Source organism: Apus apus, chromosome 4 (assembly GCF_020740795.1).
Source record: "Apus apus isolate bApuApu2 chromosome 4, bApuApu2.pri.cur, whole genome shotgun sequence".
Lineage (NCBI taxonomy): Eukaryota > Metazoa > Chordata > Aves > Apodiformes > Apodidae > Apus > Apus apus.
Genome location: NC_067285.1, coordinates 64,501,432 through 64,527,450, shown reverse-complemented (window position 1 = coordinate 64,527,450; position 26,019 = coordinate 64,501,432). Strand labels below are relative to the sequence as shown.

At 42.2% G+C, this 26,019-nt stretch overlaps 1 protein-coding gene across 1 annotated transcript; it reads left to right on the top strand.

Moving 5' to 3' along the window:
* The first annotated feature begins 1,495 nt into the window (after window positions 1–1,495).
* DAPP1 (dual adaptor of phosphotyrosine and 3-phosphoinositides 1) lies at window positions 1,496–25,960 on the top strand. The gene is made up of 9 exons (XM_051617204.1): window positions 1,496–1,566; window positions 10,197–10,319; window positions 13,564–13,697; window positions 17,912–18,042; window positions 21,296–21,343; window positions 21,580–21,642; window positions 23,405–23,490; window positions 24,046–24,133; window positions 24,575–25,960. Exons 1-9 carry the CDS (start codon window positions 1,496–1,498, stop codon window positions 24,623–24,625), a joined length of 795 nt encoding a protein of 264 aa, XP_051473164.1. The 3' UTR covers window positions 24,626–25,960.
* Window positions 25,961–26,019: the final 59 nt, after the last annotated feature.

Genomic DNA, 26,019 nt, shown 5'->3' with positions numbered 1-26,019 from the left:
AGTGTGAGAGACTGGAAAACAAGATTCTGCCATCTATTTATTTTTTACATTGGAGTTCTGTCTTTTTGTGAAAGAGGTTTAGCAAAGAATTTGCCAGAGCTATAATAATTACAGCCTATGAAGTACTGGGGAACACAACCTCTATTAGGCAGCAGGTAGTTTAAGCATTTGGAAGGACAGGCACCAGCTAACAGTCCGAAATTTCTCAGCCACAGAGCTCAGACCTCATTTGATACAACTTCATTCCCTGTTTAGTATTATCTTTTCAGCAACTGTTTACATTACATCCCTATTACTGAGAGACAGTACAATCTCTTCAGTCTGCATGGAGGGGGATGGTGATCCCCACAGAAATCAGCCAGTCAGGGTGCCAGTGCTGTGGCAAGGCAGGCAGCTTCTGACGTGAGCCATCCCCAGTGGCAGTATCTCAGCCTGGAGGGGCAAGCTACAAACACCATGGCACTCTAAGGGTTGGGTGCATACAGTAATTGACACCCAGCAGTCCCAGAATAAATACATATTTCACGTTAATCCAGAAACCTCAACAGATTTCCTTACGGAATACTTTGGCAGACACAGAAGAGGTCAAGAGCATCCATTACCAGAGAAATATGAATGTACATGAAACACTACAGTGTATTCAATTCTGCAATATACAGATTAAAGTAATAAAAAAAATATAATTATGCTGAGAAACATAGAATCATATAATAGTTTGGGCTGGAAGGGACCTCAAAGATCATCCAAGTCCAATCCCCCTGCCATGGGCTTGGACATCTTCCACTAGCCCAGGCTGCTCACAGCCACATCCAGCCTGTCCTGGAACACTTCCACAAGGCATCCACAACCTCCCTGGGCAACCTGTGCCAGTCTCACCACTCTCACCCTAAATAATTCCTTCTTAATATCTAATCTAAATCTCCCCTCCATCAGTTTTAAGCCACGACCCCTCATCCTATCACCACAAACCCTTGCAAAAGGCCCCTCTCCCCAGCTTTCCTGCAGGCCCCTTCAGGTACTAGGCGGCCTCTCTAGGGTCCCCCTGGAGTCTTCTCTCCTCCAGGCTGAACAGCCCCGACCCTCTCAGCCTGTCTCCACAGGAGAGGGGCTCCAGCCCTCTGGTCATCTCCATAGCCCTGCTCCAAGAGGTCCATGTCTTTCCTGTGCTGAGGGCTCCAGAGCTGGACACACAACTCCAGGTGGGTTCTCACAGAGCCAAGTGGAGGGGGAGAATCAATGAATCTGGGGGGGGGATAAAACACTTCCAGCAGCGGAGACACCTGGCGCACACGGGGCACGTACTTCTCGCTACCCCGCTGGGGTCTGCGTCTCGCCCCCAGCCCGGGTGACGGCTCGGGCCGGGCCCGCTGGCCAGGGGCGCCGGGCGGCGAGGCGGGCCGGGCCGGGCCGGGCCGGGCCGGGAGGTGCCGCCCCGCCGCGCACTTCCTCCGCGGCGCGGGGAGGCGGCCGCGGGCAGCCCGGGTCCGCGGGCGGGATGGAGGCGGAGAGCCGCGGCGGGACCACGGCCCAGCGGCGGGAGCTGGAGGAGGAGCTGGAGGCGCTGGGGTAAGCGGGGGTCCCCGCGGCCCCTGCCCACCGCGGGGCGGCTGCGGCGCGGGGGCCCCGAGCGAGGTGGCGGCCCTCGGGTGGTGCTGGGCTGCCCGAGAGGAGCGTCCTTCCCGCTGAATTTGGCGATGGGGCGAGGAAGAAGCGGGACGGGGGATTGTGTTAATGAGGCTGCTGCTGCTGCTGCTGCGGGGCTCCGCGCAGGGCGTGCAGCCCCTCGGAGAAGCCCAGTGCCTGGTGCCCATGGTGGGTTTGGGAGGCCGGCGGCGCCGCGTGTCGAGGATGCGGCTGTGCCGCCGGTGAGCGGGGACAGGCAGCAGTGGTTAGAAGGTCCGGACCCAGGCAGGCCTTTCAGCTGCAGCGGGGAGCTGGAGGCAGGGAGCTCCCGCGTCCCCCAGAGACCTCCTCGGTGGGGAGAGCCGGGGCTGTTGGACTGCACGTACCTGCTGATCTGAAGGGAAACCCAAACGCAGCGCTTGAGCTGAGAGCAGCCCGTCCTCTCCAGCTGCAGGGCTGCGCTGCCCCTTGGCCATCCTGTGGCTTGGCCTCGGCCCCGGGGGCTGCCGTCCTGGCGGGCGGGCCCGCCGCTCCCTGCCGGGCCCGGGCGGCCGCCGCGTCCCGGGGCACCCCAGGGCCTCGGGCCCGGGGACAGGTGGCAGCCCTTTTGAGATGTCGCGTCCTCACTCAAAAAGAAAACCCGAGGAGCAAAAAGGAAGGCCGAAGGTTGCAACAGACCTCGCTCCCGGTCCGATGTGACTCGTTCATGTTGTCTGCCAGTTGGTCTTGCTTTTCACAAGAGGAGGGATGGGGCTGCGCTTCGCCGTCAGCGTTGCTGTGTGGGGAGAAACGGGCTGGAGGAGCGACACGGGTGGGCACGGGGAGACCAGGGAGGGAGGAATCCGTGGCAGCAAAGCAAAGGGATACAAAGCAGAAGAAAGCCAGGGGAGATACTGTCAAAGGAAAGGCTCTGGTGGCACCTCTGCGTTCAGAGATAGGTGAAAGGTAAAGGTGTTTTGCTTCTCGAGTGCTTTTGGATAAGGAGCAACACATCATTTATTTTCATTATTCATTCACTTAGTGAAGACATTGGAATGCAACAAAGAGACTTGTTATTACTGTCTCCACACTGCTGATATTTTCCCATATTTAGAGCAGCCTGTTTAGTGAAATGCTTTACTGAAGCATCTAATAAATATGAAATGGAGTAGAGTTGCTTTGTGATTGTACACAGAGTGGCCATTACATACTTTTCCTTTACATCTGTAAGATTGTACTACTCCTAAACAGTATCTACAGAAAAAAAAGAATAATTAAAAAAAGTGGCAGCTGTTGTGGGAAGTGTGATTCCTTTTGACCAGACATTTATTGAGTTAGACTCAATAAAAACTGAGTTGATTTATGCCAGTAACCCGTGCTTGTAAACAGCCTTCCTGATTGACAAAGAGTTTGTCCCAATAGATGATCTTGTAGGACTGCAGCTTACATGTTACCTGATGTGGTTCCAGTGAGAGGGAAAGGCTACAAATGAGAAGGCTACAAATACACGTTTTTAAAGCTGTAGCTTCTTAATTTTATTTCCACTTAAGTGGAAAAACTAAACTTTTCACCCTACCACAAAATACTACGCATGTCCTTCAGGACAAAGTGTTGAATGAAATGCAGTAAGGTAAATAAGGTAAATAAGCAATGCCAAACAAAGGTTCCATTCTTATCATTAAACAAAGCCCTTTTCCAGTTACGACTAAAGTCTTTCTTCCCTGAAGAGGAAAAAGAAATCCTTACAGGTCAAACATTATGGTAGCATAGTCTAAAAGATCTCTTAATGTAAATACTTTTTCAGCTGCGAGAAGTGGGTGTGTCACTATCGAGACCACGGCATTAAATTCCCAGCCACTACAAGGTTTTAGTATCTTAAACTTAGTCCCTGGTGCTGTCACGGTTCTAAATTCCCCTTGCAACCCACCTAGTATAAAGCACAACTGAGACCCAATTCTGGTGAGGAATATATGTCATTACCATAGTAAAGACCAACAGAGGCAAATGTCATTCAAATAAGGAACAGCTTTGAAATTCACATGCCTTTGGGGGAGGATGGATTTGAAGCAGTTTATTTTAGAGCTTCTTTGATTGTTGCACAGTAAAGCAGAAGTGACAGGTCTGAATAAGTGTGAAATGGGAAGCACATATTCTTTATTTTTAAAAAGAAAGGAGATTCAGTACTAGGATATCCTCATATTTTGCCAGGTCTGTTGGGCATCAAAATGGAAATTTGGCAGCAATGTAGAAAGGTATAAAGGGTAAAACCTGTCTAGCTTTCTGCTAGGTTTGGAGGGCCTGGTGTTTGCTGGATTGTTCTAGATTCAATGCTTCTGTAATTACACTGAGAATATTTGAGCTGATGAGAGCAAAGCAGGAAGGAGGGAGAAAAAAATTTGGTATGTACAAAAACTGTCTTAATTTTACCCCTGCTATAGTGGTATCCTATCTGTCATCAAAAAAAAAAAAAAAAGAAAGTAAAAAAGAAATGAATAAATAATATTTAATGATCCCAGTTAGTCAAGGATAATCACAGTCACCAAAGAATCTAGATCTGTCTACAGCTATTTTTCTGGTTGAATTTTTTTTTCCCAGAGCCTCAGTATTTGTAAAGGTGGACTTTCTTACCTGTTACATCACAAGAGAAGAAAGCAGGAGTGATGGGTTTGGCTTTTTTAATAAACGAAAAAACTGTTTCATTCAGTCTGAAGGAAAATGATGGCTGATGCTTATTTGGAGAATTTGGGTGGTCAAACAATTAGAATTCAAAGTGACAATTCAGATCACTGTCAGCTTCATTGCCAAGATGTTTATAGGTAGAACTAATGCCTAATGAAAAGGAAGATTAAAATCAGAACATGTGGTGCAAAATGTGTTACCTCATTCATTAACTTCTCCAGATCTACCAAAATATTTTAAAGGGAGCACTGAAAATTGTCAGAGGAGACATAATAACAACAATAATATTTTTGTATTTCTGGAGTCAGCCCTTTTTCCAACCACATTTATTGCTGTTACTGGTAAAAACATCCTGCACACAGCAGTGTGGAGCTCCTGTAGCTGATCACGTATAGAGTGAGTTTGGGGAATTCCGTGTGGCAGTTCACTTTATTTGCGCAAGAGATGAGAATGTGGAGTATCCTGCCATCTCAGTAATTACAGGCTGGTCTGGTAACACAGCTTTGGTCCCAACATAGCCTAACTTGAGCAACACTGTCTTTTGGAGGCGAAAGGAATGGGGCAAGAGGAAACAAGTTTTTGTAACCTTTTTCCTTTTGCAGTCTGAGCATTTTTGTCATCCCTTGAAGCACAGCTTATACATTCCTCCAGCTCCACATTTGACAATAACATGACAGGTGGTATTTGTAATATGGAATTATACACTTAAAGCTTAGTTTTACTAAGATAAATTAGACCACAGTCCTAGATCAGATGGTGATAAAATTGGACAACTGAGGAACCCATATGACTGGGACAGGGCAAATGGTTATAAGAATTTTTTTTCTTCATCTGTATTTCTGTTTTGAACGAGGTCAAAATTACAGCAGCTGGAAAGTGGGCAGAAGATATGGGTGAAAATCAGAACAAAGGCAGCTGAAAATAGTGGGTGAGAAAATGGAAGTGAAAAGCAGAAACCGAACTAGTGAAAGCCTACATTTAGAATACATTAAATGTGAGGCTGGATACACTGATGTTACTTCCTTATATTTCTAAATTATTTTTCCTGTGAAATGGCACCCCTGTATTCCAACAAAGTATTTTACATAGGTGTGTGATTAAGTGTCTCAGCATGACAGATTGAAAGGATGTCTAATAAATGCCAGTTTTGGTTGTATGTGACCTGTAAGTTCTGTCTTAGTATTCTGTTTTGTAGGTTCTCTAGAGCTATGTGTCAACTCATGTGCCATTAAATACATTGCCAAAACTTCACTTTTACTGACACGAGGTAGAGTGCCCTTCATGACTTTCAGAAGATAGGTAATGCTTCCAGGGTTTTGTATTAGGAAAAATGTTAAAATAAACCCCACGATATCTTGACAGATCTGATCTGAAACCCAGCATGCAGAGAACTGAGAGCTAGTGAGACTAGTTTGTAGCATCATTTTTGGAGTACAGGCACAGGAAGAGCATTGCATCCAGCCAAAAGAGATGACTTAGTGCTGTCCCACTCACTCCATTAAGCAGTACAGTGTACTACTCCTTTAAACTAGAATGGGAATGTCTTTGAGGCTGGAATATAGTTTCAAAGTGTAGGAAAATTCAACTAATTGTGGTAGAAGATACTTTTTTAATACAAAAAAATGCAAAACCTTCCAACAGCTAACACCACAAAACCCCTCAAACTAACCAACCAACCCACCCTAGGGTAGAACTGCTCAGTATAATCTTAAAGTCCTAGTAAGAACACATCTGGAGCATCTCTCCTTAATGTGGTTCTGTGTTCCCTTTCAGAGATGCATTAGATCTGCTGGGCTCCTGCTGCTCAGGCAGCCAAGGGATGCTGAGCTTTCCATGGGGATAATCACCCACCGAGGAGCACAAGCAGTGTTGCACTTTCTGCAGTAGTGGAGAGACCTTCTGGGGAGGGCGCAGAGAGATCACCTGGCTAAATGTTGGGAATCTCCTTCCTGCTTCAGAGAAGGAACTTTAAGTGTCTGACTCTTCAGAAAAGCAAGCTAAACATGCCCACAGTTTCTAACTCTATCCGGGCTATAACTATCTGAGAACATAATCTGATGAGGACACAAAAAATGAGTGTGATATCTGCCTACTGTATTTAGCAGATAGCTGGACATAGCTCAGAGTTTCCACTCCAGACACTAAAAGCAGATGGCAGTCAGAACTTCAGCTGTGCTCTCTTCTGGTGCCATCTTTCATTTTTATGAGGAAGAAAAGCAAGTGTTTCTACTGGGTGTTACACAGTCTGAACATAGAAATGGTTGAGAAGTGAATTAGCCAAGTCAGTCAACATTCATCCTTGGGTTAACCATGGATGAGTGTTTGTGCTCCTTGTGGATTCCGATGCTGTTAAAAAGTTAATCCACTTGATGCCAACTACAGGTTTATTCCCCAGCCCCTATGTGCACAGGCAGAAGTATTTTGCAAAGTATCCTTGTTGTTTGTTTGTCAACACCATTGTGAGAAATGACAGATGCCATACTTAAGGGCTGTCTGATCTTCAGGTGACACAGAAATGAAATTTCATTAACATTTTTGTTTGAAACATCTTGGGTTGCTGAAGAAGAGAACAAATAGATTGAGGCCTCATTAAAGTGTCACAGTAGGGATAATCAAACAGCTGTTTACCTGGCTTTATTCTAAAAAGAACTTTAGGCAACTTGCTATAGGGCATTTTTATTTTTAGAAAGGATTTCTTTTAACTATACCATCTTTGTGTTTACAAATATGTAAAGAGTGAGTGTCAGGAAGATGGAGTTAAGCTTTTTTTCAGTGATGTCTAGTGATAGGACAAGGGGTAATGGATGCAAACTGGAGCATAGGAGGTTCAATGTGAGTATCAGGAAAAATTTTTTTACTGTGATAGTGACAGAGCACTGGAACAGGCTGCCCAGAGAAGTTGTGGAGTCTTCTTCACTGGAAACATTCAAAACCCACTTGGACACGTTCCTGTGTGATGTGCTCTAGGTGACCCTGCTCTGGCAGGGGGGTTGGACTAGATGATCTTTCAAGGTCCCTTCCAACCCCTAAGATTCTGTGATTCTGTGAAATGAACATTTGGAAGATGATTTTTTTCCAACCTGAGGAGGGCATTTCCCATTCCAAATACTGCTGTTGGCATACTCCTGATCATGTAGGGAGGTCTAGTCACTGCATTAACTAGAAAGAGATCTTAGTGAAATAATAGATTTTCACACAAGTGTGTCCTGTTCTGTGGTGCTTAGCACAGCTGCAGTGGTACAGCCAACCACCACAGACATGGCTTGTCCTATGGCTGTCACCAGCTTACCCTGTGGAAGAACCCCATTGGTGACCAAGTGGGTAGATCCTTAGGACAGCGTTCTTTGCCCTGATGAGTTTTGGTTCTCTGGGGCACTGTACACTTTTCTTTCTCCTCCTCTTAACAGCAATGTCAGTAAAGCCCTTCCTAGGCTGTCACTGATGTAATCTGATCTAAAGAGTAGGCCAATTTCTGAAACTTTTCTTTTCCAAGGAGAAACAAAGGTAATCTCATTGGGGCTGCATATGCCCACCTTCAGACATGCTTTCCTGGGCCCAGCAGACTCTTCCACTCTAAAGACCAGTAAGAATAGCATGGTCCTTCAAGAACACTCACTAACAACACAAACATGCTTATGAGTATGAGATAAAGAGATTTAATGAAGTTTAGAACAAAGTTAAAGTACCAAGAATAGATAAGTGACAGCAGTTAGAAGCTCTGAAACTGAGATCACTAGTTGAATCAGTGATAAGGAACAAAAAAAAGGGGACATTTTTTTTTAATAGGAGAAATGAAACTGTAAGAAAAACTTTCCAGAAGTATATATACGTTTGAGACAAGAGGGTGTGCAAGGCCAAGGGCAGCCAGCAGAAGTGGCTCTGAAGCAGGGAAAGACTTTTATCATTCTTCTTGTGTTTCTTCAGAGAACTCTGAATCAAGAACTTTAGGCAATTTCTACACTACTGGTGATGTTCAGTCTTACAAGTGTCAAAGTAGAGGGCATACCCCTGGATGTTTTTTATAGTGAATACAAGACTTTATCAGTTGGGTTAAATAAAGGTGACTTTTGGAAGGATCTTCAGAAACTGCCCAATATGCAAGATACATACCATGGTTCAAAACAAAAGTTAAGACCAGCTTTTTGCAGGACTTGCAAAAGGCTAGGGAACTAGGGGAACTAGGGACTTCAAACAGCTAGATGTTTGTAAAGCCTTTTGATTTAATTAATTTATTGTTTTAAGCAAGAAAGTAGATATAGTACTATTTCTATTAACAGTTTCCTCCACAGGTATAATTAAGAAAACAACCCAAACTTAAGCTAATGGTGACTGCTGTTTACCATATCTTGCTGAGTGAACCATGTCTTCCACCTTAGTTTATCTGCACATTTCAAAGAACTGCCCCAATTTTTACTTTTTTTTTCCTAAATAGAATAAAACGATTCCCTCTCTTACAAATACTTAAATTAATCTGAAGTGTATCTAGTAGTGCCTAACCACAGGGCTCTTTGGTTTTCTTTTTAAGTCTTTTTTACTTGTATTTGCGTCATCTTTGTATTTATGTCATCTGTGTATTTGTGTCATGCAGGCTTGATTGGGAGAGCAGACTACTTGCTTAGGTGTGTATTTAATTGCCTTCGTGGTGGTCTGTGTACAAATGCTACATTTTCCACAGCATTTTTAAGGATTACCTTTATGCAATTGAAAAAAACTGAGCAACCATTTTCACAGTGCCAGCAGCCTGGTAGTTGTTACTGATCAAACCATCTGTGACAATCAGGAAGAGGGAAAAAAGCCCCAAAACTAGCTGTGTATAACACAGGTACTTTTGCATTATTATCTGTATTATTGTCTCACACCCACTTCTACTTTTTAAGCTGAGTAATAGGAACATGGTAACATTTGAGGAATTTGTCTGAGGCAGCATATTTAGGCAAGATGACTGGTGCAACCTTGTCAGCAAAAATTTAAAACTGCACTTTAAACATTATTTGTATATGGAACCATCATTAATTCTGCAGGCAGCATCTCTTACAGGATTGGCACTCCAGCCTCGTATATCTGCATCTCTCTTTTGTGTCTGGTCTCAGGATCATTTCTAATGAGATCCCTGTCTATTGAAAGTAATATAATGCTTCTGTTGTGAATCATTCTGGATGGAAACAAAGCTGTAAACATTTCATTATCTTCCTTCCAAGATTTTTTTCTGTAGATGCCTTGTGGAATTTTTCATATAAACAAATTAGTTTTAATTGAAGTTAAATGAAGCAGGCATTTAGATGTTTTCCTGCATTGCTCAGACCATGATGTGACCATGCCACAATGATGGTGAGATTTCCTGAATTTTCACTTCAAATTCTGTCAGTTAATTTTGGTCCCGTCCTCTCTTCCTTCTTCCAAAAAGGTTAGGCTTCAAGTGAAAACTCTTAAGCTTAGGCAAGTACATTTAATTGCGGATCTTAGCAGTGCAGATAAACTGAGTTGTGGGAAATGCAGAGTTTGAGTGTTGTCTGTTTGCCCCAAAAGAGGAAGCGTACCAAAGTGTGTAGATATGTCAGGAAGTACAGGTTCTGAAAATAGACAAAGGGTCCTGCATACCTCCCAAAATTGCTTTCACCTTGCCTGCATAGACCTGGGTAATTTGTTGCTTATACAAGTAAAATTTGCAGGGTTTTTAGGTTCAACAAAATGTCAGCTGTTTATACTAAACTTTGTAGTTAACAAAAAATAAAGTTTTCTAAGTGTGTCAAAAGGAGTGCTGAAAGGAGTGCAGTTCTGTGTGCACCTGTGAGAAAGATAACTCAAAATTGTAGCCATGTTAGTTGCAGTCCTTCCTCTTCCTCTAACTCTAATGCAGAAGAAGCTGTCAGCTAAGAGCTGAGCAAATGATGCTTTAACCCGTTGTGTCTTCCCAGGTGGTACCATGATAATCTTACCCGACACGCAGCAGAAGCGCTGCTGCTTTCCAATGGGCAGGATGGAAGCTATCTCTTGAGGAAAAGTAATGAAAGGGAAGATTTGTACTCCCTCTCTGTAAGGTAGAGTATGGACAGAAGTAAATTTACCTAGTGCCACACAACTAGCAGTTTTAAAATCTTCACTTACTCCCGTGTTTGTCTGCATATCTGGTGCACTGAGATGTGCTGCAGATTTTTTTCCTAGAACTTGCCTTTAACTCTTTTAATATATATTCCTAACAGATTTTTCTTCCAACGTTTTGTTAGAAGAAAAAAATAATTGGATTGGATATGAAAATTGCTCTCATTTTTCCAGACTATGAATTAATCTCACTGGTGAGAAACATCATTCCATGGACTGGCTATAGATTTTCAGTCTGCATGATAAAAATCTATATGGCAGTTAAGAGAGTTTATGAAACAGCTGGTGGGAGTAGAAGAGTTCTATTATGAAGATAGTCATTAATATGCCAGTTAACTGGCACTAACTTCACCAGTTTCTGGATCATTGTGTAGGTACTATCATCTCTGAGGGATGATCCAGTGTTTGACTGGATGGTTCTGCTCCTCCGTTCTGGGCTGAGACTCAGTCTTACCCAGGCATGCATGACTGATACCAGCAGTACCAGCAATACCAGCAGTATTTCGCAAGTGTCAGACGTCAGGCCCTTGAAGTCAGTTACAGTAATTTACATCAGGACACAGCCATTACAGGGCACAAGTGACCTGGCCTGGGTACTTCACCACCTAGTCACATTTAAAGAGTCTCCCAAGAAGGAGAGAAGCCACAATAATTTAGGAAGGCAACATGGAACATGCATTAGACACACGAGGTAGTCCCTGCATGTCAGCTGGGTGGAGGTAACAAACCCTAATGACGTTCTTAGCCTTTGGCAACTGTATTATACATTAAGTATATATATACAGTGAGATTGTAAGGTAGTGCATTCAAGCTCGTTTTGGCCTTACACTGAGCCTCTGAACAATTAGTGACTACAGCTCAGTTTAATTGCAGTATCTTTTTAAGCTTAAGTCACATTGATCAGCATAATGGTGCTAGTTATTCATATCCCTAATAGATAGGAACACAGTGTATGCCCCTGAAATTGTGATTTTCTATATATTCAGTACCAGGAGCTGCTTATAGTTTGGAACTGTAGTCACTTGGAAAGTGAGGAAGGTGCAGTTTGCACATACCCTATTATTCCCCAGACGTCTTAAAGGCATATATGAATTGCTTCACTAACCAAAGAGCCAGGAGCAAGCGTGCCTGCACATACAGTGCAGAAATTATTACCATTATAGACAGCCATTTATACCAGGACCTTGAGGGGCATGGTGCCAGAGGAATTTGAAGGTGGTGTTACAAAATGAGTCTTCAAAGTAGCAATGACTGAACTGAGTGGAAATTTTGGGAAAAAGAATAGAAAGATATATAAGCAACAGCTTTCCTTAAAAAAAAAATAATTTTAAATGAATTATTGTCTTGCTAGTCAATATTTTTTACTATAAAATGTAACTAAGTATTATTTGAGGTAATCTACCTTAGACAATTAAAAAAAATGTATCTTAAAGCTAGTTTTAAAGGGCACTCAGGAAACAACTTACTGTAATAAAATAAATTGTTCTTTTAATAACAAAAGCTAAAATGTAAGTTAATGAAAATAAATCTGCTGCTGTAATAAATTCTAGCCTTAGAACACTTTTTAAAGTTTATTTCAGGCCAATTCCAATCTCCCAATTCCTAGCCTTACTGCATTACCATATGAACTGAATATCCCAGACTGGAGTCTGATCTTTTATTCTGTTACATTATTTTTTGGTGGTACAGCTCACTTGAAATGCTGATTGTGATTTTAAAATGTTTTAATAATTTTCTACTGTTTGTTTACCTCTAAGTTTTTATTTGCATTTTTTTAACTAATATTAAAACTTAATTTTAGAATAACTAATTCAATTTTGTTTTGGTAAGTTTGTGTGGAAAGGATAACTTCAGCAATTCTAGCTGTCATTGTCTTTCTCTCTTAAAATGCCTTCTATAGCTTTTACTTTCTGCCCTGCCTCACAAGGAGCTTCAGTCATTACTATAGGTTGTTGTAAAAGGAAACAATGCTTAAATGTCCCTTGAGGTTTTTATTGACAGCTGTAAGAAGAGAGATGATACATTGCTTGAGATCTCCTCCAGCTAGATTACCCAACTTTAAAAAGGAGCTAGGAAATAGAGTAGAAATTGCTTTCATTGCAACATTGTATTTCCTGTGAAACTAAATTAAAATATGAAAACCTTATAATTGCAGCAGAGTCAGAGCAGCTATTTGCTGTTGTTGAGCATCTGCACTTGGCTCGCACTCATTGTGCCTCAGCTGATTGTAGCACAAAACATGGGAGGTCAGTAAAGGCATGTTTTACAATATCACCAGTACTGTTCAAATATAAGTATTTCTTTAAATACCTCTTTGATATTATAAACTCCCATGGAAGTGGCAATAAAAGTGGAAAAGATACTATAAATCCTTAATGATATTTTCAGTATATTTGCTACATGCATTTTTTCTCAAAGTTCTCTCTGAACTATTTTGAATACTAGTAACGTTAACAGAAGTAACATTTTCACAGGAGAGATACTTGGAATAAGTGCCTCACTGTCTTCTGAAGTAAAAAAATTGCCTGTCCAGGAAGTGAGGCCTTGCACACTTCTCTAAATACCATCAGCTTTCATAAACAGATGCTGTTACTTCCCGACAAAGGACCCTGGTTCATGTTTGACAGTACCCACCACAGAGGAACCATCCGTCTGAGTACACAGGCAAAGCAGACAAATTCTACAGCCCTAGGTATCTAAAGTTAGAATATTAAATCTCTGTTCAGGTGCAAAAAGGAGGCAGGCTGTTTTTGAAAGAGAAACAGAAGACATTTTTTGTGAGAGTGGGATGTTACATGAAAAGTAAGTACTGACTAATGTAGGTACAACCTCAAGACCTTGTAAGTGAAAGGATGTCAACCTGCTTAGACAGAAGGCTGGAAACCTCGTTTGTGAGTCTTTTTACTGAGTGCTGCCAGAGTTAATTTAACTTATTTGGCCTTTCTAGGCTTTCATCATCTCATACTTGTAAAGCAGCAATTAGATTTTTCTCAATAAATCTGAGCCTCAGATGTGTTGCATATTAATGAGGGATGGTAATGGCAGGAGTATTACTTCTAGGACAGTGATGGTCAGCCTGTGGTCTGGGCCAGGTTTCCTCTAGTGGAAGCTGCTATTTAAGGCTTGTACATTCCAAATGCGTTTGGCATTTATGCCTTGACAAATTTTCCCTTTTTATTTTAGGGGAAAAGATTCTGTGAAACACTTCCACATTGAATATACAGGAACTTCATTCAAATTTGGATTTAATGAATTTTCTAGCTTGAAGGAATTAGTCATGCATTTTGCAAACCAGCCTTTAATTGGAAGTGAAACAGGTAAGGAGAGCTGTATGTTTGTATGAACACATTTGTAGTCACGCTTCACGCAGCTCTAAGTAAAAGGAGCTTCCAATGTGTTATCAAACAGATCTACTGCTCAAGTGTTACTCTTCTGAAACTCATATTTGTATTAACTCAGGTATTCACGATGTTCCTCTTCAAAAACTCTTTCAAGTACTCTGAAGACACACTACATGTAAGGTTACAGGGTATTTTGCTAACCAGGGACATGAGCTCCTTTTGATTTCTCAGAGAGAGAAGAAAGCATTTCAAAATACACATGTACTGGGAGGAACAGAACCTTCTCAAAAAGGGCAAAATCAAAGCAAGATTTATGTGAGAAAATAATGAGATCTGCTGATAAGAGTAAAAAGAGAACAGACTTGAAATTGTTTAGTTCCAGTCTTCTTCATCCAAGGAAGAAATCTACACTGATGTTCCCCTTTCCTGTAGGGAATGTGGCCTGTTCTCCTGCTCCCTTTCTGTCTACAGTGGATCAGCCTGCTGATGCCATCTGTCATTACAGTGATTTGTCTTGTTTTTAAGAAAAATAGAGAAAAAAAAAATAGGCTGCTTTTGTGCTCCTGAATTAAGAGTCAGAAGATTAAATTTGGTTCCTGTAAGTGAGTTGAACACCACCAGACTGGAATCCCTGGAGAAACAGATGCAGAGTATGATAACGCCAGTTTTAGGTGTAGCTTCAAATGTAAGAGTCAAAAACTTCAGTATTCATGCGTAGAAAGTGTATGCAAATAACTCAGAGTAGTTCTAATTATATATGCAAGAGACCAGCTAAATTATGATTGGTGCATACAGTAACTATAATATGTCACTCACTAAAGATGCACCAGTGTTCTTTTAACTCAAGCATTAAATTCAAGGGTTGCTTTGCTTTGTTTTTTTCCCCTCCAAGAAAAATGCAGGGGTTCACTCAATATGGCACTTGTATTTTTCAAAGCATGTTCTTCTGAAATTGGTTTTAGGAGTGGTTCGAACAGAGAGTTCCTACATGTATCTTTTGTGCCAATAAGCCCTTTTTCCTGAGAAATCAAACATGCACCCACAGGCCTCATGCTATAAAGATTTCAGATGACATATAAAACTTGTATTTCCCCATTCCTTCACTGCATGTGTTAGACATTAGTAATCCAGGCATTGTGATCTCTGAAAACAAGATCAGCACTGCTGAATGATGGGCTCACTTGTCACCTTCCAGTTCCCTAATCAGATTCTGCTGGCTCTGTGAAACCTCTTTAAGTTGGATGTGCTGCAGGATAAGAAAAGCCATCTGAACATCACAACAAGAAACCTTCCACCTTACCCTAACCATGGATAGCAGGAGAGATGAAGAGAGAATTAGCACTCAGGCAATATTCCTTCAGACGTTATAAACAATTTTCTATAGAAACACTGTGGGACCAGGAATGAGAGAGTAAACCAAGATAACATTTTTCATCTCCTCCTTGCTCATGGACAGGATTTTATAAGACAGAGAGACCCACAAGATACAGTACCTGACGGGGGCCTACAGGAAAGCTGGGGAGGGATTTTTACAGGGCATTTGGTAATAGGACAAGGGGGAACAGTTTCAAACTGGAAGAGGGTAGATTTAGATTAAACATTAGGAAGAAATTCTTTACTGTGAGGGTGATGAGACACTGGCATAGGTTGCCCAGAGAGGTTGTGGATGTCCCCTCCTTGGAAGTGTTCAAGGGCAGGCTGGATGGGGCTCTGAGCAACATGGTCTAGGGGAAGGTGTCCCTGCCCATGCAGGGGAGCTTGGAACTAGATGATCTTTGATGTCCCTTCCAACCTAAACCATTCTGTCATTCTATGAGATAGAAGTATGTAATGGTTTCCACTATACCATTTTAATTTGTCTCACTGGAGCTAGTTCTGTATCTGAAGAGGCACACCAGGCTCTCTTTCATCACTACTTGACCACACAGGCCTGCATGCCTGCCAGCTGGTCCATGGAGTGCAGCGGTTCTTTTGTAGTGGGACAGATGCAGGTTTGTGCTTCAAGCCCAACAAACCTTGTCTGACTACAGCTTCATCTGCCACTCCAAATTGCTATATGGACTCACATCAATTTTTCTGCAGTGTAATGTGTACATTTCCTACTGAACTGCAGATAACTAAAAGGAAGTTGGGGCTTGTGTGTTCTGTGGCATAGTTTATTGAACAGGCAAGCTGAATCTATCATTAACAAAATTAAAGCAACAATCTTTATTAAGAGTGACAAGGTCAACATGTTATTCTCACCCGTTTGCTTTATCAGTTTTTACCTCAATTATTTTTAAAACAAAAAAATAAAGTTATTACAGACAAAAAAGCCACAGTTGCTTGAAACTAACATGGGGCTAATTTCTGCCCTAGAAATAGGTATCATAGACAAACAGGCAAGAAGAATCTTCTTACAGTGCAGCTTCTGCTAATTCTTTTGTAGAGTTACCAGGTGGTTCTTTACAGGTATCTTTTGTGGAGAAAAAAAAGGTGGAGAACTTACTAGAAAACAAATACTGCATAAAATGCTCCTCCCAGTTCTGCAACAGGGCTCTTTATCTATGCTGTACAGAGGATGGTATTCTGATTCTGTGCAACAGCCTGCAAGTATTTTCTGTAGACTGGTGATTGGTGTGTTCCGAATTTCATTTTAAATTAAAGTATTATTCTTCTGCAAGGTCAGAGACAATTAAATTGATTTTGACTGTTCTGCTTTGAGTTGATTATATTGCATTTTCATACACCTGCTGTGCCTGCGAACACATTTCATTTTTTTTACTTCCTATGCATTTTTTTTTGTTTCCTTTTATAGGCCTTCCCATTACAAAATACACTTTAAACTCAACCACCTGTAGGTTACAAGTCCAAGTTCTTACAAATTCTACCATCCTTCCTCTTTAAGGACTGACAGCATCAGCATAAGATACAAATGGAACAGCATTTGATAAGCTGCAACATTATTTTTGAAGAATTAGATGAGGTGGTTTAGTAGTTACTATTTTAAGGAGATTCTTCACTGTTGTGAACAGTGCAATAGATTCATTGCAGCTTTTTGCAGAGAGTGTGCAATAAATGTGACCTTATTTGGAGAAAAAAGAAGGGCTATAATCAAATGGTACTAACTGGAAGGTGCTATGGTAAAACAGTTAAAGATGGTGGTAATGTGGGCTTACATTTAGGAAGTCTGTAGCTGAAACTGACAAATGAAGTGATTTACAGGGCAAGCAGTGGGTTGTTGGCAAAACCAGGATGACTGTTATGACCCCCATATCTCGTCCAGCATACTGCCTACCCACCCACCCAGTCTGCTGTGCAGGAAGGGAATTCTGTGTGTCCAGTGATTCCCTGCAAGCACTAGGAAGTGTAAAGGTTTTACAAAGGTAGCATATATTTACATTTGTCACAGTTGCATGTGAACAGGTGTGATAATGTTAGTAGGCTCATCTTCATGAATGCAGTGAAAGTGCGGATCACGTGTAGGTCAGCATTTCAGCTGCAACTATGAAATGTGTGTTTCAGCTTGTTCTGTATTATCTAGTTAATCCCTGAGTAGAAGGAAAGTTCAAGCAGGACAGATGACACCTGCCTTTGAGGGTTGTGTGATGGTCCCATTTTGTTGCTGTCTTGATTTTTTTGCCACTTAATATGCATTGCAGAAGAGCTTTAATTACTAACTGCTTAGAAGAAACAGAGAGGGTTTTCACTCTTGTTTTCAGAGATGCACAAACAAATTGACTTCCTCTGTACAGGGATGAGGGAACAGATTTAGATGAGGTCCAGGTGCTCAAAGTATTGAAGACTGAGCAACACAACAGAGCCAAGGAAGTGAGACTAGGCAAGTGAATCCAACAGCAAGCGTCCCTCTGTAGTTTGCATGGGTGGGTTTTTGTAGAAAATACCCTTCACAAAGTCTAAACTATTCAGACAACGCATGTTAGAAATACTAGTCTAGTTTTATTGGTACAGGAGAGCAATTTATAGGATCTGATTGTTTTCTTATGTAGGTGTGGCCTGAGTCCTACCCCCTCCCAAGGAAAAACCCTTAACAGGGAGTGTCGCAGAGATCTCAGGGAGTTTATTACCTCTTACGCCTTTTTAATTTTAGGAAAATGTTAAGTTAACTGTTCCACAAGCAGGCAGCTACTACCTGTTATTTTTTAAGGCTGTCTTGCCAGCTGACTTATTCCTGCTCTCTTTCTCTCCAGGAACCTTAATTGTATTGAAGCATCCCTACCCACGGGAAGTGGAAGAACCTTCCATTTATGAGTCTGTCCGAGTTCACACGGCAATGCAGACAGGAAGGACAGAAAGTGATCTTGTTCCCAATGCTCCTTCAGTAAGTTGTGTTCTGGTGGGAGGGCTGCTCATCTTGGCATGAGTTTAGTGTGATTGCTGGAGTGAGCTATGGAATAGCACCAGTCATTCATCCCGTTATGGGTTTGTATATGCAGGAAGTCTATGCCAACCAAGGCAAAACAAACAGACCTGCTAAGTACAGTGCTATGGCAAATAAAGCCTTTCTCAGTTGTCATGGCACTGAGACCTTCAGTGCTGTCACTGGGAAAACATTGTCTGTAGCTGACCTAGGTGAGTTTGACCATCTACACAATCTATGAAAGGTTTTCTTTTTCTCTTATCTTCCTTTAAGAAAGCCATCTTATCAGTAACTTTATCAGGAATTCACAGAATCACAGAATCCTAGGGGTTGGAAGGGACCTTGAAAGATCATCTAGTCCAACCCCCCTGTCAGAGCAGGATCACCCAGAGCACATCACACAGGAACGTGTCCAGGTGGGTTTCGAATGTCTCCAGAGAAGGAGACTCCACAACCTCTCTGGGCAGCCTGTTCCAGGGCTCTGTCACCCTCACAGTAAAGAAGTTTTTTTCTGATATTTACATGGAACCTCCTATGTTCCAGTTTGCACCCATTGCCCCTTGTCCTGTCAATAGACATCAATGAAAAAAGCCTGGATCCATCATCCTGACACTCCCCTTTAACATATTTGTAAACATTGATGAGGTCACCCCTCAGTCTCCTCTTCTCCAAGCTAAAGAGACCCAGCTCCCTCAGCCTTTCCTCATAAGGGAGATGTTCCACTCCCTTAATCATCTTTGTGGCTCTGCGCTGGACTCTTTCCAGCAGTTCCCTGTCCTTCTTGAACTGAGGGGCCCAGAGCTGGACACAATATTCCAGATCTGCCTTGGTGAGGCCACAATAGAGGGGGAGGAGAACCTGCCTTGACCTACTAACCACACCCTTTCTAATGCACCCCAGGATGCCATTGGCCTTCTTAGCCACAAGGGCACACTGCTGGCTCATGGTCATCCTCCTGCCCACCAGGCCCCCCAGGTCCCTTTCTCCTACTTTGCTCTCCAGCAGGTCAGCCCCCAACCTGTACTGGTACACAGGGTTGTTCTTCCCCAGATGCCAGACTCTACACTTGCCCTTGTTGAATTTCATCAAGTTTCTCCCTGCCCAACTCTCCAACCTATCTAGGTCTCACTGAATGGCAGCACAGCCTTCTGGTGTGTCAGCCACTCCTCCCAGTTTAGTGTCATCAGCAAACTTGCTGAGGTCACACTCTGTTCCTTTATCCAGGTCGTTGATGAAAATACTGAACAGTACCAGTCCCAGTACCAACCCCTGAGGGACTCCACTAGTCACGGACCTCCAACTAGATTTTGTCCCACTGACCACAACTCTGACTTCTTCCTTTCAACCAGTTCACGATCCACCTCACTACCTGATAGTCAAGACCACACTTCCTTAGCTTATCTACAAGGATGCTGTGGGAGACAGTGTCAAATGCTTTACTGAAATCAAGATAAACTACATCTACCGCCCTACCATCAACTATCCACAAACAAAACCCCACAAAAAGCCCACCAAACCACCACACAAAACAAACACTTCTCAGATCTTTCTGACAATGCTTATCAGGCTGTATCCAAGGATACCTGTGTCAGGTTGCACAGTAAGCCCTTGTTTCGCTGAAGATCCTTTACAGCCAGTCGAAAGTCTCTCTCAACCCTACCCCTAAGTGAGGAGAGGAGTACACTAAAAATCAAAACCAAGTAACAGCTACAGAATTTACCATATTTTGTTTCACTCAGTGAGTATGAGGATTAGATTACAAGAAAGAGATAGTAGTTCTGACAGACATGAACTCATTACTACTTATTATTTTTGCAGCCTTTTTTTGGTTAGAATTATTTTTCCCAGTTGGCAATATATAGTCTCCTTCCTAACTTTCTAAGTCAATTAAAAAGTAGCCTTTTGAAAATAATATTCAAAGATGTGCAAGATATGCAGGAACATGACTGGAAAATGAAATCCCAGACTGAAGCACAGTACAACCAAGTTAATAAGAGTATCTACACCCCAGTAGGTACATTACTCAATATTAATTTTTTGGCATTTTCCCTCTTGGATTTTATTAATTTTAATCACCTTGTCTTAAAGCAGGAAGACAGCTTGCTGTATTCTGACACAGACAAACCCAAAATAGAGTGATATGACAGAAGATCCTCCACCCTTTCAGCCTGAGTAATTTTGAGCCTGGTAATGAGCTGTGTCATGTTAAACACTGTGCTGTACTGGAGCGAGATACAAGAGAACATCTTCATATCCACTCAGGCTACCTGCTCTGACATGTGTGACTCACTCGGGCAGTAATTAGAGACTTTCAATCCTTACTAATTCATATCTAAATGAGACAGGTGGTTTCTCCAGAACAGTATTGCTCAGAACAGAAAGTATTTTAATTACATACTATATTTTTTTGAGAAAGAAAGGAAGAGTTACATTAATACAGGTTAACGTAGTTGATAAAAAACCACTTCTGATGTGTCTTACAACTAACATTTCATGGCTGAGTTCCACTTTAACCTCCAAAGAAACTCGGTTTCCATGTACAACCAATAAAAAGGCAGTATTTTTTCAAGAGTAAGTAGTACTTAAGTCAGCAAGAATTTGGTTTTCAGAGGTCTGCAGTCTCACAACTAGGTCCCTACACAGACTTTCCATAGCTGAGAAGTCAAAGTTCCAGCTCACTCATGTTGGTAGAGAAACGGTTCAAAAAACAATTTTTCATTAAATACATAAAATGTAACAGGTTTTTCCTCTCAAATGTGGCAACTTTGGAGAAGAGAATGTCTAATTAAAACAGCATTTTTCCCCCCACTTGTGTTTCAAGAGTGATTCCTGTGGTTAATTCCACTGTCAGCTGAACTCCAGGTGGTTCTGGGTACATGGACTGAGGTAACCATCTAACTTTACTAAATAAACTATAAGTGCAACTATTTTTGTGCATTTGGTTGAGAAGATGCAGGCCAGAAGCTTGCAGAAGGAGGCACAGCCTAAAATTGCCTTTAGAGCCTGCTCTGGTCCACGTTTATCCTAGGAGTGGATCCAGCTGTGTGAGGGGTGAACAGGAGTGAGGACAGGGCAAGTGGCCATGGGAAGTTTCCCCAAGAACAGTTTGCTCTTCTATCTTCTGGATGCAGACAAAGGTGTGTGTGGGGGAAGTGGTAAACAGAAGCTGTAAGCTTATCCTCTAACCACAGTTGCTTTCCTTGTTATTTCACAGCTCGGTACAAAAGAAGGATATTTGATAAAACAAGGGAAAATAGTCAAGGTAAGAAAAACTCCTTGTTTCCACTCTGCCATCACCACCCACAGAAGCTAGAGACAGTGCAGAGCTGAAGTAGTTCCACCTGCATTCTCCTACAGAGATGAACAATTTATGTTTTGAGCAACAACAAAGCACAAGTGTAAACCAGAGCACATCAACAGCTTTAGAGGTTTTTCTTTCCTAAGAAGCATTATACTAAATTCTCACAAGACGATTACCATTCATTCTTTATCTTTTAGAATTGGAAGACAAGGTGGTTTACACTGCACAGGAACGAACTTAAGTATTTCAAAGACCAGACAGTAAGTAGCAAATACCAAGTTCTACTCTTTAAAACTCTACAACAGCAGCTGCAGCCTCCTTTTATCTCTGGCTTCTGACATCTGTATCACAGCTTCCTATACTGTTAGAGGCATCAAACCTTTAAAATAAAGTCAGAGTTTTGCTGATGACTTCAACAAGAGGAAGAAAGTTTTGCAGCTGGAAGACATTTACTCTGCTCTGTCAGTCAGAGTTGCTTTGTTCAGTGGATTGTAAGCTACAGGCAGAACACAGTTTTAGTAGTAGCTTTGACACACAACCCAACAGACAGCAGTGCTATTAAAGTCTTTCTGCAAATACTAGCAGGATGTTTTGCATGCCTTGATTTCTTCCTTTTATTTCAAGTCATCACACAGTGCACATGGAAAACCATTAATTTAAAAAAAAAATGTTTCCTCCTAGCACTCTGCCATAGATTAACCTGCTGCATCTGGGAAAAACAGTGTGTCCTTACAGTTGCTGTTCCATTTCTATCTCAATCTGAGTAAAAATAAGTACCTATAGAGTTCCTCAACCCTTACAGTACTTCCAGTTTGGTTTCCTTCACAAACACAGCCAAACTGCTTACTTATGCCAAGTCCTCTATTTCAACTGTCCAACAGATTTAACACAACAGGAGGCACAACTGCCCTCTCTCACCAAGCATTACTATTTATAAACAGTCACATGGCCTTCCAACAGTTTTAATTTCAGTTCAAGACAACTTGAATTGAGTTTCCAGGTCAGCATGTCAAAGGGCAGCACACCAAAGGTTTAAGTAGCATTTGTGACTTACCAGGCAAGAAGGTATCTTTGACAGGAATATGGTTTCCTCCCGGCAGCAGCTCTGGTATTTCCTCATGCTTCCATTGTTACTGTGGGGTTGCAGATACCTGCAGATGAGCAACCTGTGCTGGCCTTGGGATAGCATTTGCTAGCACAGCTCAGCACAAGTGGCTTTCTTCTAGTGTAATGTGTAAGTAACAGCCATTGAGCCAGGGGAAAACATAAGGAAAGGTGAGATAAAAAACAACACTTCCATACACCTGATGAAGGACCACAGGAACAATTAAGGATATTTGGGCAGAGAGTAAGCTATTTTCAGTTGCCTCTTCCAAGGTGCTCAAGAGTGTGAGGCTGAAACAAATCAAGGAAGGACTCTCACACCTAGGGAAAAATTGAACTCTTAAGGGAGAACGCAATATCCCTGCACCTGAGCACTCCTAAGCCTGTCCCAAGAAACTTAGATATACACACACACTGCTCATACAGTCAGACTTATCACTTCTGCTGCAACAAGCACTGGTTTAACTATCTTCCTGCATTTCTCCCTACCCAGCTTCATCCTTTTAAAGCACTTAGGAATTAGTTAAATCTCCAACAGCTGGTTAGGCCTGCTAAGACCTATAACCATCCCTTGGTCTCTGTAAGCCTTAGCTGGAAACAATACCAGATTTGCTGCTGTCAGTTACATATGTAATGCATCAACCAAACCCTCAACACTATCTAGTTCTAGCTTTCCTGCAGTAGAGGTCTCCCCTGTCGTTTATCTACATCTGATCTGACTACCTTATTATTTTATACTTTGCTTAATTTGTCTCACATTAGCACTGATGTTACGTTCGCCAGTTTGGGTTTATGGGGTTACAGATACTGTACCTGTACCAGGAAAACTCTAGTAAGGACTAGATGCATTGAGGATGAACCAAGCTAGCTTTATCTTCTGTTTTCATGTGTTCCTGTTTTAAAACTTTTATTTTCAAGGCCACAGAACCAATTCGAGCCCTTGACTTAACTGAATGCTCAGCTGTGCAATTTGACTATTCCCAGGAGAGGGTCAATTGTTTCTGGTAAGTTGCTGTTCTTTCTGCACCCTGCTGGGAAGGCCAAAATAGCCAGGAAGTTTGAAAGGTAACCACTGGGTGTTCCTGAAAACTCCCTTGCTGATTGTGACCCTGATCTTCCTCTAAGTCATCAGTCCGTTTCTGTCAACCAATCTCTGTCGGTCCTGCATGGCTTTGCCAGATTACTTCTAGTAAAAGTGGTTGTTTTTTTGCAAGGAGGAAAGGAGTAGACCTGTGCATAGTGGGTATTTATTTTCCTTATTTTCTGAGCATTTATGGAACTTAGGTACTGTCCAGCTCTCAATTCAAATATGCTTATGGGTCTCACAGTAACTGTGCCCAAATGCAGGTCTTCCCTCCATATGGGCGCTGGGGTAGCATCTCTCCCAGCTCTAAACAACTGTAAACTATTCCTGGCTGTAAACCTGGTGACTGAACAGGAGCACGACCTCCCTACCCTGCTCTGTATTAGCAACTGCTGGTGCAGGCCAGCTGGCTTCAGTTTTAGGAAGAACTACCAGTTGTTCTAGCAACTTAAGGAATACTTTTGTTTATCTGCAGCTTAGTGTTCCCACTAAGGACATACTACTTGTGTGCGAGAACTGGGATAGAGGCTGACGAGTGGATTAAAATACTGCGCTGGAAGCTGGTAAGATGACGTGTGCCTCAGACAGCAGGACCACTGGTACTGCCATCATAAACCCCCAATATTGTAGCATCCAAGTGCTCCAGTTCTCAGTATCCACAAGAAGGGAATACTTGTTTCAGGCCAACGAGACTGGAATACGTAGGTTTTTGCATAACATGTGTGCCTCCAAACCCACTTCAACATTTGCAGGGTGCCCTTCTAACACACATACACACTAGGAAGAATATATGGCTTCCATATTTAAGGATGTAAGTGTGTAGATGGTGAACAATATGGAGCATCAGCACAGACCACGTGTTAGGTCATGAAGGAAGCAATGAAAAGACAATGTAAAGGCTTAAAAGTGTTACTTCCTTAAAAATACCAGTATTTGGGTTGGCCACACTCATGCCCAGCCACACGCATGCAGACAAACAGTAAAGGATGTTTTTTCTCTTCTAGTCACAAATACGGAAGCAACTGGAGCAGCGCAGCACCGCTTTCGATTCCTAGCTGTACCTCCAGTACTTCTGCTCCATGGGCAGGAATTGCCTGTGCCACAGGGAAGGCACTGCTTACAAGAGGATGGTTTCATGGCTCCTTTACTCACAGTGGGCATGTGTGAGCATGTATACTCAACACAGACACTTCCAAATCTGCACACAAAACATTTGTACAGCTGAGTGCTCTCAGGCTGTTGAGTCATGTGTGGAGACAGTTACAAAATCAAGGGTGTTGGTTTGATATGCATGGTGCATGTCTGCAGTGCCCACTTAATTCAAACACCTGTTAACTGATCACAGCAGTCATTGTTTTAAAGCTTTTCATGGTTGGTTGGAGCACTTTTGATAATTCATTCCAAGCTCCATCAGAACTAACCATTAGCAGCATATTCTGCAACCTCAAGCCTGTTACTTAAAGCCAGTCCTTTCTGGAAATGTTAATTCTTTCTTTTGTTTAGGCTCTAAATCAAAAGAAAAATTACAGAGGTAATTACATTATTGTAAAAAGTATCTATATTACAGTCCAGAGAATATTTCACAGCCCTTTTCAAGGTGGTGGACAAGTAACACATTTCTGCCCAAATACAGTTTTGTGTAGTTCGGATTTATGTCACAATTATGGCTACAAGTGAACAGCTGTTTCAGACAGCAAATATAGGTTAAGGGTGAGCAGCATCATGCAAGCACAAATTCACAAACTGGGATTATGAAAAACTGACAGCTGGTTCCCAGTGCACGTATGATGGAGCTGCCACAGGACCCTGAGGATGAGTGGCAAGGCTCTGCAGAAGCCTTTGCCTGCGGCAGCCACCAGTGCTGTTAGTAACATTATGTGATGGGCCCTTTACAGTCCCCTTGAAATGGGCTGGATTTTGTACTTTTTCCTCATGCAGAGAACTCAAAACAAGGCTTTGTCCAGAACTGTTACAGAATTAAGTACTGCTTGCTTTATATTAAACAAGAGGAGCAACAGAAAAGCACCATATACACTAAAAATATGAAGTTCAAAGAACACATTACCCAATGCAAATTTCCATCTGTTCTCGGAAGACTCATACAGATACAAGTGTCGTAGCTTGCTACAGAGTTGAGTGGAAGCCCATAACTTTGGTGCTGTAGTCAAAATAGATGTTACATTTGGGGAGCAAAGTTTGACACTGACCTCACAGCTGACTGAGCTGCAAGACCCTCTGAGCAATCCTGCTCCTCCTAGAGGGATGGGGGGCACCTCCCTGAATAATGGTGAAATTTCTGCTGAAGCAGTGCATGCAGACCTCTCCTGCTATCCAAGATGCTGTGGCACAGGGCTTAGTATTGCTGACACAGCAGGTCAGTGTTGACTAGATGCCTTTACTGTGAGAAGACTGAAGAAAAGGAGGGAACAAACATACTGGAAGAAGAAAC